The sequence below is a fragment of the Phaseolus vulgaris genome, unplaced genomic scaffold (genome assembly GCF_000499845.2).
Source record: "Phaseolus vulgaris cultivar G19833 unplaced genomic scaffold, P. vulgaris v2.0 scaffold_12, whole genome shotgun sequence".
NCBI lineage: Eukaryota > Viridiplantae > Streptophyta > Magnoliopsida > Fabales > Fabaceae > Phaseolus > Phaseolus vulgaris.
In genome coordinates, this window is record NW_027174081.1 from 826,060 (window position 1) to 841,050 (window position 14,991).

The 14,991-nt window shown below is 36.5% G+C and overlaps 1 protein-coding gene across 1 annotated transcript; it reads left to right on the forward strand.

Moving 5' to 3' along the window:
• The first annotated feature begins 1,229 nt into the window (after window positions 1-1,229).
• On the forward strand, window positions 1,230-13,769 carry LOC137816889 (uncharacterized). Its single transcript, XM_068620051.1, has 9 exons — window positions 1,230-1,403; window positions 7,006-7,330; window positions 8,080-8,323; window positions 10,563-11,134; window positions 11,352-11,431; window positions 11,487-12,495; window positions 12,549-12,746; window positions 12,818-13,362; window positions 13,704-13,769. Exons 1-9 carry the CDS (start codon window positions 1,230-1,232, stop codon window positions 13,767-13,769), a joined length of 3,213 nt encoding a protein of 1,070 aa, XP_068476152.1.
• The last annotated feature ends 1,222 nt before the right edge of the window (window positions 13,770-14,991 follow it).

Here is a 14,991-nt window from a genome sequence, read left to right on the forward strand (position 1 = left end):
CATCCAAAGAGACACAACGAGAGAACATCTTTCATACTAGATGCAATGTTTTAGAAAATATATGCTCTCTTATTGTGGATGGTGGATCATGCTACAATTGCTGTAGCACTAGATTGATTGAGAAACTAAATCTACAAGTAGTTCCTCATCCAAAACCTTACAATTTACAATGGATCAATGAGAATGGGGAAGTACGTGTAGACAAACAAGTGGAAATCAAGTTTTCTATAGGTAACTACAAAGACAATGTTTTATGTGATGTAGTACCTATGGAAGCTTGCCACATCTTATTAGGTAGACCATGGCAATTTGATAAGAAAACCTTGCATGATGATCTAACTAACAAGATTTCCTTCATCCACAAGCACAAAAAGTTTGTACTTAGCCCTTTACCACATTCCCAAGTGGTAAAACACCAAATACAAATGAAACATAAAAGGGATGAAGAGAAAATAGAAAAAGAGAAAACTTTTTGGAAACAAAAGGCGTGGGAGAAAAGTGTTCCTTCCCACAAGGTCATTCAACAAAACAAGCACATTGAAAATACCCTTGAAAACATGCTTCTTGTTGAACAAGCTAGCCTTACCTATTGTAAAGGAACACTTGCAAGCATGAGCACAAAAGAAGAGTCTTTAAAAGAAGCTTGCATAGATAAAGACTATTTCTCAAATGTGCTAGGATATCCCCAAGAGAATGTCAAGTTATCTATAATCATCTACAAAAACAAATTTTTGTGTGAAGTAGTGCCTAAAGCAACTTGTCATGTCTTATTGAGACAACCATTGCAAAGTGTACAAAATTTCATAAACAATGGTTGTACCAACGAGACTCTCTTTACACATGAGAGAAAAAGTCTACATGAAGGAGAACTCATGGGCCAAATTAGAGTTGATAAAACTCTAGAGCTTTTAAAAGGAAAAATTTTGTCACCCATGAGAAAAGAGGTTCAAAGACATTACTTTAGGTACAATTCTTGTTTTCAAACTACACCTAAAGCAAAGTCTCAAGAACTCTTTACTCCTTCACCTTTTGTAAATGATCCTTGGGAAGACACACAATTCATATTAGAGCTTCCTAGGACAACAAAAGGTTTTGATTCCTTCTTCATGGATGTGGATAAACTCTTCCTATGAAAAGTGACAAGCCTCCATGATTTATCTTCAAAAATAGTGATGGATAGAGCTCCAAAATTTGAAAACATAGCTCTTCCTTCTATGCTTCACGACATCATGAGGGACACCCACAATTCTTGGGATAAGAATCCTTTTCCTAATGAGCTTACATACAATGGAGTAGTCCACAAGATTACTCATAGTTCTCCATTTGAAGTTGTATATGAACATAGTCCTTTTGCCCTTTTCAAGTTGTTACCACCTCCTAAAGGAATTATGCCTAAGGGAAAAGTAACTACTTTTGGAAATTTTAGAAAACATAAGAGGATTAGAGGACACATACAACCATCACAAGGGAGACATTGTGAGAAGTTTCCAAAAACAAAAGAAAAACAAAAATGGCAACTTCACACAATTAAATTTTCTCCAAATGCTCACACTAACTCCTTTGCTTTGTTTCAAGATTCCCATAGATTGACATTTGATCCGGGAGGACACACCTTGACGAAGCAAGAGGCTGTTATCCGAGATCAAGTCTACAAATCTGGGGATAGATGTTCTCAAGAAGGAGGAGATGATGGACACCATCCAGCCACAACCATCCCCCTAAGAAGCAAAAGCATTGGATTTGAGGACAAATCCTTTTCAAGAGGGAGGGGATAATGGAAGAGGGCCAAGTACAACCTTCCATGAAAGGCAAGAGCCAAGTCAAGAGCGTCTAAGGTCAAGCTAGGAGCGTCTAAGACCAAGCTAGGAGCGTCTAAGGCCAAGCTAGGAGCGTCTAAGACCAAGCTAGGAGCGTCTAGGACAAGAAGGTCAAGCTACGAGCGTCTAGGACAAGCTAGGAGCGTCTAGGACAAGAAGACTTGGATCAAGCTATGAATGGGAGAGTTGCATACTAGCACATATTCCGTGAAGGCCCATCAAGTGTAGTTTAGCTTTAATTGGGGTGTAAATAGCATAGCCATGTGGACAAATGTTTATTTTTCTGCTCATTAGAATTAAGGAGGAGTTAACCTTGATTAGCTAAAGGTTTCTAGAAGCCTTCACTAATCAAGGGACGGTTTTGTGAAGCCATGTGCACCCATGTGCTCCATGAACCCATGTGCCTCACATTTTCCATTTCATTTGGCTTACATTTCATTTGCACTTAGCTTAACATTTACGGCCTCCTTAGCCTATAAAAGGTGATGCCTATCACTTGTATTTGCAAGATTAATGAGAGTAATGTTATGCTGCCCACATTGTGCCATACATTGCTTGTACCTAGTTTCTAGGACCTAATCTTCATCTTCATCACCTACCATAGGGCTGGCCGAACCTCCCTCTTTCCATACATATCATGCACCTTCAAGATCACCATAGCTCCTAGGAGGATCTTGCACATCTCAATCCATAGCTTCCGCACCATTTTTCACAACATCCAAGAAGAGCTCCATGACAATGCCATCACCTACGGAAGCTTGCCACATCTTATTAGGTAGACCATGGCAATTTGATAAGAAAACCTTGCATGATGGTCTAACTAACGAGATTTCCTTCATCCACAAGCACAACAAGTTTGTACTTAGCCCTTTACCACATTCCCAAGTGGTAAAAGACCAAATACAAATGAAACATAAGAGGGATGAAGAGAAAATAGAAAAAGAGAAAACCCTTGGGAAACAAAAGGCGTGGGAGAAGAGTGTTCCTTCCCACAAGGTCATTCAACAAGGCAAGCACATTAAAAATACCCTTGAAAACATGCTTCTTGTTGAACAACCTAGCCTTACCTCTTGTAAAGGAACACATGCAAGCATAATAAAAAAAAGAAGAGTCTTTAAAAGAAGCTTGCATAAATAAAGATGAAGTAGATTATTTCTCATATGTGCTAGGATATCACCAAGTGAATGTCAAGTTATCTATAAGCATTTACAAAAAAAAAAATTTATGTAAGGTAGTGCCTAAACAAACTTGTCATGTCTTATTGAGACAACCATTGCCAAGTGTACAAGTTCTCATAAACAATGGTTGTAACAACGAGACTATCTTTACACATAAGAGAAAAATTCTTCATGAAGGAGAAATCATGGGCCAAATTAGAGTTGATAAAACTCTAGAGCTTTTAAAAGGAAAACTTTTGTCACCCATGAGAAAAGAGGTTCAAAGACATTACCTTAGGTACAATTCTTGTTTTAAAACTACACCTACGGCAATGTCTCAAGAACTCTATACTCATTCACCTTTTGCAAATGATCCTTGGGAAGACACAAATTTCATATTAGAGCTTCCTAGGACAACAAAAGGTTTTGATTCCATTTTCATGGATATGGATAAACTCTTCTCTAGAGAAATGATACATCCTCATGGTTTATCTTCAAGCATAGTGTTGGATAGAGCTCCATTTGAAGTGATACATCCACAAGATTACTCATATTTCTACATTTGAAGTTGTATGTGAACATAGTCCTCATTCCCTTTTAAAATTGTTACCACCTCCTAAAGGATTTATGCCTAAGGGAAAAGTAACTACTTTTGGAAATTTTAGAAAACATAAGAGGATTAGAGGACACATACAACCATCACAAGGGAGACATTGTGAGAAGTTTCCAAAAACAAAAGAAAAACAAAATTGAGAGGAGCGTCTAGGCCAAAAGGGAGGAGCGCTAGGCCAGAGGGGAGGAGCGTCTAAGCCAATGAGAGGAGCGTCTAGGACCAATTGCTATGTCCATGGCCAAGCGAATCCATGAAGATTTGTATATGCTACATGAAGGCCCATTAAGGGTAGCTTAGTATTAGTGTAGTGTAAATAGCATAAACTTGATTCCATGAGACTTGACCTAGATTTGCTAAAGATTTGGTCACGTTCTAGAAGGATTCTCCACTAGGCCGGCCATGTGCCATGTGATGTAATTTGCATTTCATTTAGTTTAGCATTAGGGTTGCATTATGGTCCTCCTTAGCCTATAAAAGGAGGAGCCAACACCTTGTATTTTCAAGACTATTTTGAGTAATGAAATGCTGCCCAAGTGCCATTCAAATTGCTCCTTGCCAAATTCTCTCTAGAATTAGGTATTTAGTCTTCAACCTTCTCTCTCAAATGGAGATGGCCGAACCACTCCAACCCTCACTACTCCTCATGCACCTTCAAGGCACCCACACTTCCTAGGAAGGCCTTCTTCCACTCTCCTCCACCAAGCTTCCGCAACCATCATCATCCAAATCAAAGAAGAGCTCATAGGAATGCCATCAAGTACTGTTTGTAATACTAGTACTGCTAGTAATACTAGTACTGCTAGTAATACTAGTAATACTAGTACTGTAGAAATACTAGTACTGCTACTAATACTAGTACTGCGACTAATACTAGTACTGCTAGTAATACTAATAATACTAGTACCGGTAGTAATACTAGTACGACTAGTACTGCTTGTAATACTAGTACTGCTAGTAATACTATTACTGTTAGTACTACTAGTAATACTAGTACTGCTAGTAATACTAGTAATACTTGTACTGCTAGTAATACTTGTAGTATTAGTACTGGTAGTAATACTAGTAATACTAGTAATACTAGTAATACAAATACTATTAGTACTATTAGTAATACTAGTACTACTAGTAATACTAGTACTGCTAGTAATACTAGTACTACTACTGCTAGTAATACTAGTAATACTAATAATACTAGTACTGCTAGTAATACTAGTACAACAAATAATACTAGTAATACTAGTACTGCTACTACTGCTAGTAATACTAGTAATACTAGTACTGCTTTATGTTTTGAAAAACTAATTTCTTAATCAAGGTTTTCTTGAAGTATTTTTATTCTAGGCTTAAAAGTTTACGAAAATCTTTCTTAAACAATTCACCCCCCCTCTCGTTTAAGGCCATATATTCTAACAATTGGCATCAAGAGCTTGGTTCTTGAAAGTTATTCAAGTTTATCTAAAAACCTTTTTTCTATGGCTGGAAAACTATCTTTTGAGGAAGGTGCTTCAATCTACAAACCACCTTTATTCTGTGGATTGAATTATAAGTTTTGGGAAGCAAGAATGAAAATCTTTATTGAATCTATTGATCAAAGAATTTGGGATTCAATTGAGAATGGTCCTTACATTCCAAAGTTCAAAAAGGATAATTCTTTCATTGCAAAACCACAAATGATGAATGTAAGATGGCCCAGCTTGATCGGTCTGCTCAAAACATTATAGCTTCTGCACTAAATACTAATGAATTTTTCAGGATATCAAAGTGCAAAGCTGCTAAGGATATGTGGGACACACTCAAGGCTGCTCATGAACCAAAGGAAGCAATGACAAAGAGTCAAGCAAGAAGGAAAAGAAGGCAAAATAAGAAAAGCCTCAATCTTTGCTTCATGGTCAGAAGGGAGGATGACTCAAGTAGTGTAAGTTTATCAAACTCCTCAAACTCTGAAAATTATGGTCAATTGCTTCAAGCCTTTCAAGAAACACATGAAGAAGCCAACCGATTGGCTCTCTTGAACAATCGATTAAAAGAAACGAACAGCTGGCTTGAAAACAGAGTAAAGGCACTAGAAGAGGATTTAGAAAATTCAAAAACAGATTTTGAAAATCTGGAAATCATTTACAAAAACTCCTCGTGCAAGTGTGATACTCTAGTTTGTGAAAATTGCGAAAATCTTGAAAAGAAGGTCCATTATCTTGTTAAAACAGTGGATAAGCTTTCTAAAGGCCAATCCAACTTTGAGAGTGTTCTAGCATCTCAAAACTGTGTTTTTGGAAAAGGTGGATTGGGTTTTAATCCACAAAACAAACAAGATAGATTTTCAAAATCATTTTCGAAAATGCCAGAAAAACAATCGATTGGACCATCGAAACAACCGATTGTTACATGCTTCTATTGCATGAAAAGAGGTCATTTTGTGAGGTTCTGTAAAATCAGAAAACATGTTGTTCCTAAAGGTCTTCTGAAGTGGATTCCTAAGGGAAATAAAGCTTTAATTGATGAGTATAAACCAGATGGACCCACATTCATAAGGAGACCAAATCTTTGTACTTGAAAATTTCTTTTGTAGGAAATCTTAAAGGAGAGCAAGCAACTATGGTACTTGGATAGTGGATGCTCCAAGCACATGACAGGGGACAAATCAAAGTTCCTGAGTATCTCCTTTAAGCAAGAAGGTCATGTCACCTATGGAGACAACAACAAAGGAAGGATTCTTGGGAGAGTATCCATAGGAGACAAAGACATCTTGGTAATCCATGATGTGCTTTATGTAGAAGGCCTAAAGCATAATCTGCTGAGCATTAGCCAACTTTGTGACAAGGGATATCAAGTGATGTTCAAGACAAGTACATGTGAAATCTGTCTACCCAACACCAAAGAGCTAATGTTGGTAGGTAAGAGAGTTAATAATGTGTATCTTCTAGATATCTTTTCACCATGTTCAATTGGATGTCTTCTATCCAAGCAACATGAATCTTGGCTTTGGCATAGAAGAATTGCTCATATTCACATGAATCATTTGAACAAGCTAATTTCAAAAGATCTTGTGATTGGGTTGCCAAAACTCAAGTCTGAGAGGGATCACATTTGTGAAGCATGCCAAAAAGGGAAACAAGTGAAAAGTTCTTTCAAAATTAAAAATGTTGTTTCATCTTTGAGACCTCTTGAACTTTTTCACATGGATCTCTTTGGACCCTCAAGAACTATGAGTCTTGGTGGAAATTATTATGCTCTTGTTATTGTTGATGACTTTTCTAGGTACACTTGGACTCTTTTCTTGGAATCAAAGAGTGATGCCTTTTCTGCATTCAAAAAGCTACCAAGAAGACTACAAAATACAAAGAACAACAACATAGGTTCTATTAGAAGTGATCATGGAGGAGAATTTCAGAATGAGAAGTTTAGCAAATTCTGTGAGAAGTTGGGAATTCTGCATAATTTCTCTGCTCCAAGAACACCACAGCAGAATGGAGTGGTAGAAAGGAAGAACTGGTCTCTTGAAGAGCTTGCAAGGACAATGCTTAGTGAATCATCACTTCCTAAGTACTTTTGGGCAGATGCAGTGAACACCTCATGCTATGTGATGAACAGGGTGCTTATAAGGCCTATTTTTAAGAAAACTCCATATGAACTTTTCAATGGAAGGAAGCCTAACATCAGTCGTCTCAAAGTCTTTGGCTGCAGTTGTTTCATCCTCAACAATGGAAAGGAAAACTTGGGAAAGTTTGATGAGAAAGCAGACCTTGGTATCTTCATAGGTTATTCACTCACAAGTCATGCATATAGAGTCTAGACAAGAGGTTGATAACTGTAGAAGAATCAGTTCACGTTGTCTTTGATGAGGTAGATCGCAGAATCAATCAAATCCCAAAGACCAATGCTGAGGAAGATGAACAAAGCATCAGTTTGGAGAAGCTGGAAATTTGTGCAGAAAAACAACCGGTTAATTCGCAGAAACAACCGATTGAAATTCTGCAACAGAGTGAGCTGCCCAAGGAGTGGAGGATTCCTAGAGATCTGTCAGTGGATAACATCATAGGGCAGATAAAGGAAGGTGTCTCCACACGTAGCCCCATCTCAAACTTCTGCAGGCACACAGCTTTTGTCTCTCAAATTGAACCAAAGTCAATTGAGGAAGCTCTCAAGGACGAGAAGTGGGTTGAAGCTATGCATGAAAAGCTGAATCAGTTTGCAAGGAATGAGGTATGGTTTCTTGTCCCTAAAACTAATGAAATGAATATTATTGGTTCAAAATGGGTTTTCAGGAACAAGCTAGATGAGGATGGAGTGATCACTAGAAACAAAGCAAGGCTAGTTGCCAAAGGCTACAATCAAGAAGAGGGCATAGACTATGGTGAAACCTTTGCTCCTGTGGCTAGATTGGAGGCTGTGAGGCTGCTGCTGGCTTTTGCTTGTATGAGTGGCTTCAAACTCTTCCAAATGGATGTAAAGAGTGCCTTTTTGAATGGCTACATCAATGAGGAAGTCTATGTAGATCAACCACCAGGTTTTGAAGATCACAAGTTTCCTAACCATGTCTTCAAGTTGAAGATAGCTTTGTATGTTCTGAAACAAGCTCCAAGGCAGTGGTATGAGAGGCTTAGCAACTTTCTGCTATCACATGGTTATGAAAGAGGAATGGTAGACAAGACTCTCTTTATCAAAAAGTCTAATGCAGAAATTATTCTTGTGCAAATCTATGTTGATGACATCATCTTTGGTGCTACACAAGATAGATTGTGTGAAGAATTTGTGGTTGCAATGAAAGGTGAGTTTGAAATGTCTATGATGGGAGAACTATCTTTCTTTCTTGGATTGCAGGTTAAGCAAACAAAGGATGGGATCTTCTTAAGTCAATCAAAGTATTGCAAGGAGATTCTCAAGAAATTTGAAATGGAAAGAAGCAAGAAGCAAGCATGTGTTGCTCTCTCTACTGCTAAGGCTGAGTACATTGCTGTTGGAAGCTGTTGTGCACAGATTTTGTGGCTCAAGCAAAAACTTGCAAACTTTGGATTACAAATCAGCAAGGTTCCTTTGATGTGTGATAACACAAGTGCCATCAATCTTACCAAAAATCAGATTCACCACTCAAGGACCAAACATATTGAGATAAGGCATCATTTCATCAGGGATCATGTACAAAATGGGAACTGTGAAGTGAAGTTTGTGGAGACCAAACTACAGTTAGCTGACATCTTCACAAAACCATTACCAAAAGAGAGGTTTTTCTTCTTAGAAATGAGTTAGGTATTCTTGATCTTAATAATCTCTCCTAAATCTGTTTTTGATATATGCTAAAGTCTATTTGTGAAGACAAATAGGGGGAGAATTAATTGGTTCTTGTATATCTTTATCTGATTTTGTATAATCTGTTAAAAATCTCTGATATCAAAGTGTTTTCTGCTGCTGCTGATTAAAACAACCGATTGTTTATCATGCTTTATGCTTGGAATATGTAAAAATCTAACTTGCTGCTGTAAGAAGCATTGGATAGTATAAATGCTATTTTTGCAGGTACTGCTCCAGATTCAATCGGAACAAACATAAGCACCAGGGATTTGTCTTCATCAAATAGGGGGAGATTGATGAACCAAGTGGAGTTCAAGCTTTGAAGAATCTAAACCCTTTGAAGGATGTTGAAGCCTTTGTTGTGCTTGGTCTTGCTGTGCTGGTTTAGTATAGTTATGGGGTAGTTTGAATATTGTAACCACCCCTTGATCGAATCTAAAGCACAAACATCTCAATCTTTGCGAAAGTAAAATGTTTTCAAACTAAGTTAAAGCAACTGATTGTTTTGTCGAAACAACCGATTGTTTATACTTAGATGTTTTGAGAAAAAGATTGAAAACTGTTTTTAAAATGGTTGAACTGTTAAGAACCAAAACAACCGATTGATTCGAAGAAACAACCAATTGTTTGTTTTGGGACCATAACAGAAATACTGTTTTATCTTTGACTGAGCATTAAATGATTTAATTGCTTACGCTCCAGTCATTAAATGCTTTGACCAATCTTTTAATGCAATTTAAGAGTTTGTTAAGATTTGATAACAAACTACATCTTTGAATAAATTCAGAAAAACAGATTTGACAATTAATCTTTGACAAGTTTTTACTAAGAGTTTTTGAGTTTTTCAAAGAAGCTGAGATTGCTTAAAGTTTATGATTGATCAAAGTTGTGGAATAGGATTCTCCTTGTATTGATTTCAGATTATCTTCTGTAACAAGTTTAATCCTTGTACTCTGTGAAACAAGTTTCGTTTCTGTGTTTGCTGAGATTGGTTGTGTGTTCTTGAGAGGATCAAGATCAGCAATCTTAGTGTTGGTGTGTTGGCCAAGGAGAGTGTGTGTCTTGAGGTGTTCAAGGTCATTCTCTTGGTTGTTGTGTAAGTGATCAAGTTGTTATTGCTTAGTGGATTTCCTCAGCCTTTCTGAGAAGACTGGATGTATCTCTCAATCCCTATCTCTTTAAATTTAGTTTTGTTATTTGATAATTGGTATAACAACCGATTGTTTCGGTAAAACAACCGATTGTTTTTCCAGTATTGTGCCTTTGATTTATGTTTTGAAAAACTGAATCTTTAATAAAGGTTTTCTTGAAGTATTTTCATTTTATGCTTAAAAGTTTTCGAAAATCTTTCTTAAACAATTCACCCCACCTCTCGTTTAAGGCCATATATTCTAACACTAGTAATACTAGTACTCCTAGTACTAGTAGTAATAATAGTACTGCTACTACTTCTAGTAATACTCGTAATACCAATCCGGCAAGTATTACTAGTACTGCTAGTAATACTAGTACTGCTAGTAATATTAGTATTGCTACTACTGCTGGTAATAGTAGTAATACTAGTACTGCTAGTAATACTAGTACTGCTAGTAATAATAGTACTGCTAGTAATACTAGGACTGCTAGTAATACTAGAACTGCTAGTAATACTAGTACTACTAGTAATACCTGTAATGCTAGTAATACTAGTACTGCTAGTAATACTAGTACTGCTAGTAATACTAGTTATACTAGTACTGTTAGTAATACTAGTACTCCTAGTAATACTAGTTATAATAGTTCTAGTAATACTAGTTCCGCAAGTATTACTAGTACTGCTAGTAATACTAGTACTACTAGTAATACTAGTACTGCTAATAATATTAGTATTGCTACTACTGCTAGTAATAGTAGTAATACTAGTACTGCTAGTAATACGAGTACTGCTAGTAATGTTACGACTGCTAATAATACTAGTATTGCTAGTAATACTAGTAATGCTAGTAATACTAGTAATATTAGTACTGCTAGTAATACTAGTACTGCTAGTAATACTAGTTATACTAGTACTGTAAATAATACTTGTTATACTACTACTGCTAGTAATACTAGTACTGCTAGTAATTCTAATACTGCTAGTAACACTAGTACTGCTAGTACTGTTAGTAATACAATTACTGCTAATAATACTAGTAATACTAGTATTGCTTATAATCCTAGTAATACTAGTATTGCTAGTATTACTAGTACTACTAGTAATACTATTAATATTAGTACTGCCAGTAATACTAGTACTGCTTGTAATACTAGTACAGCTAGTAATGCTAGTACTGATAGTAATACTAGTAATACTAGTACTGCTAGTAATACTAGTAATACTAGTAATACTAGTACTGCTAGTAATGCTAGTAATACTAGTAATGTTAATACTGCTAGTAATACTAGTAATACAAGTAATGCTAGTACTGCTAGTAATACTAGTACTGCTATTACTGCTAGTAAAACTTGTAATACTGGTAATACTTGTAATACTGGTAATAGCAGTAATACTAGTACTGCTAGTACTGCAAGTAATACTGGTACTGCTAGTAATACTAGTACTCCTAATAATACTAGTAATACTGGTAATACTAGTGTACGGGTAATACTGGTAATACTGGTAATACTAGTAATTCTGGTAATACTGGTAATACTAGTAATTCTGGTAATTCTGGTAATACTGGTAATACTAGTAATACTGGTAATACTAGTAATACTGGTAATACTAGTAATACCAGTAATACTGGTAATACTAGTAGTACTTGTAATTCTAGTAATATTGGAAACACTAGTAATATTGGTAATACTGGTAATACTAGTAATATTAGTACTGCGAGTAATACTCGTACTGTTAGTAATACTGGTAATGCTAGTAATACTGGTAATACTAGTAATACTCGTACTGCTAGAACTGCTAGTAATACTAGTTCTGCGAGTAATACTGGTAATACAAGTAATACTGGTAATACTGGTAATACTAGTAATACTGTTAGTAATACTAGTTATATTAGTACTCCTAGTACTTCGAGTAATAATGGTAATACTGGTAATACTAGTAATACTGGTAATATTGGTAATACTAATAATACTAGTACTGCTACTAATACTAGTAATACTAGTACTGCTTGTAATACTAGTCATAATAGTACTACTAGTAATACTAGTACTGCTTGTAATACTGGTAATACTAGTAATACTTGTAATACTAGGAATACTGGTAATACTAGTAATACTGGTAATACGAGTAATACTGGTAATACTGGTAATACTAGTAATACTGGTAATACTAGTACTACGAGTAATACTGGGAATACCAGTAATACTGGTAATACTAGTAATACTTGTAATTCTAGTAATACTGGAAACACTAGTAATATTGGTAATACTGGTAATACTAGTAATATTAGTACTGCTAGTAATACTCGTACTGCTAGTAATACTGGTAATGCTAGTAATACTAGTAATACTAGTAATACTCGTACTGCTAGAACTGCTACTAATACTAGTTCTACTAGTAATACTAGTACTGCTAGTAATACTTGTACTGCTAGTAATACTAGTACTGCTAGTAATACCAGTACTCCTAGTAATACCAGTAATACTGGTAATACTTGTATACTGGTAATACTAGTAATACTGGTAATACTGGTAATACAGGTAATACTGGTAATACTGGTAATACTAGTTGTACTAGTAATACTGGTAATACTAGTACTGCTAGTAATACTGGTAATACTAGTAATACTTGTAGTACTAGTAATACTGGTAAGACCAGTAATATTGGTAATACTGGTAATACCATAAATACTGGTAATACGAGTAATACTAGTACTCCTAGTAATACCAGTAATACTGGTAATACTTGTATACTGGTAATACTAGTAATACTGGTAATACTGGTAATACTCGTAATACTGGTAATACAGGTAATACTGGTAATACTGGTAATACTAGTAATACTAGTACTGCTAGTAATACTGGTAATACTAGTAATACTTGTAGTACTAGTAATACTGGTAAAACCAGTAATATTGGTAATACTTGTAATACCATAAATACTGGTAATACTAGTAATACTAGTATTGCTAGTAATACCAGTACTACAAGTAATATTGGTAATACTAGTAATACTCGTACTGCTAGTAATATTAGTACTGCTAGTAATACTAGTACTGCGAGTAATACTGGTAATACTAGTAATACTTGTAATACTAGTAATACTGGTAATACCAGTAAAACGAGTAATACTAGTACTGCTAATAATACTAGTAATAGTAGTAATACTGGTAATACTAGTAATACTAGTACTGCTAGTAATACTAGTACTGCTAGTAATACTGGTAATACTAGTAATACTGATAATATTGGTAATACTGGTAATAATGGTAATACTGGTAATACTAGTAATACTGGTAATACGAGTAATACTGGTAATACTAGTAATACTGGTACTGCTAGTAATACTAGTACTGTTAGTAATACTAGTACTGCTAGTAATACTAGTACTGCTTGTAATACTAGTAATACTAGTACTGCTAGTACTGCTAGTAATACTAGTAATACTACTACTGCTAGTAATACTAGTACTGCTAGTATTACTAGTAATACTAGTGCCGCTAGGAATATTAGTAATACTAGTACTGCTAATAATACTTGTACTGCTAGTAATACTAGTACTGCTAGTAATACTTGTACTGCTAGTAATACTAGTACTCCTAGTAATACTAGTACTGCTAGTAATACTAGTACTCCTAGTAATACTGGTATACTGGTAATACTAGTAATATTGGTAATACTGGTTGTACCGACCAGGTAGTCGGAAGTGATGACGTGGCAGTAAGTGATAATATAGGCGTGTTGAGCGGAACACCTGGTTGACGGAAGGGAAGTACATCGGGGAGTCTGTGTAATCGCCAATCGTTAAGTTGGTGTTCTCCGATCTCTAGCATATCTAACTGGCGGTCACCAGGCTTGTGTCATAGTCGCCGTATGTGAGCTTAGGCGACCAAGTGATCAGAGACCACCGAAAGAGGGACATTGCCGCAAGATCAGGAAGGCTTATTTAGGGCCTTCAAGGGGTACGAGTACGAAGGACGAGGTTATCAGATGATCATTCCCTAGCTAGAGGTCGAGGCAAAGGAACAGTTTCCCAAAACATGCATGATGTGCAAGTAATGCAGATCGTGATAGCGGCAGGCGAGACCACAGAGAAGGTGTGCATGGTGACACCCCGTGCTAAAGTAGAGGACGCTCCAGATGGTGACATGTGTACAGCTGGATGCGAGCCACGTGTCCAGAGGTGTAACCGTCAGGAGAGAGAAAATGCACAGGTATATAAGGAATTCTAACGAACTTCTAAGGTACGCGCGTTTAGAACACTTCTTTACGCTTTTGAGAACACTTGAGTACGCTGAGAGAATATTTGCACGGTTCCTTGAGTTTTAGCTTTTCTCTCTTAGTATTTGGTGATTCCGTCACTAACTTGAGCGTTGGAGCGCGATCGGCCGCAGCGGTGCCACTCTGTTTCTTTCAGGTTCTGTCGAGGAATTGAGGCTTGAAGGACAAAAGCTAACGTGGTGCGAAGCTGATCGAGAGAAGATACCTTTGACGTGGCAAGACTCTTGCACTCGAGTCAACCGGCAAGATCATCAGGCGCCCACCGTGGGGCCATGTAAAACCTGTTCCCCATCCACAGCGTGAGTTCTTGATGTTTCTGAGATTTTTGTGTGGTTGTGTGCTGGTGCAACCATTTTCGGCGTTTTCCACCGGTTGTTCGAGTTTTCAGGGAGGTAGAGAAGGATCTGAAAGGCGCCTCTACCCCCAGATGAGGGAACAATAGTCAAGTTATGAAGGCAAAGAAAGTTCACATCGCCAGAACCCTACGGCGATCAGACGAGTTCCAGGCGATGACAGGGATAAGAGTCACTTTGTTGGGCAGATCAGGTAAACTGTATTATGATACTAGTTTAAGTTAAAACCTGCTGCCTAGTAAGTAACTTATTGCCTTAAGTTTGCAAGTTATATTAAATGTCATCGCTTAAAAGTTAATAGTTGCTCAAGTTTTACTTTGAGTTAACAGTTTGATAAATTGTTATAAGAT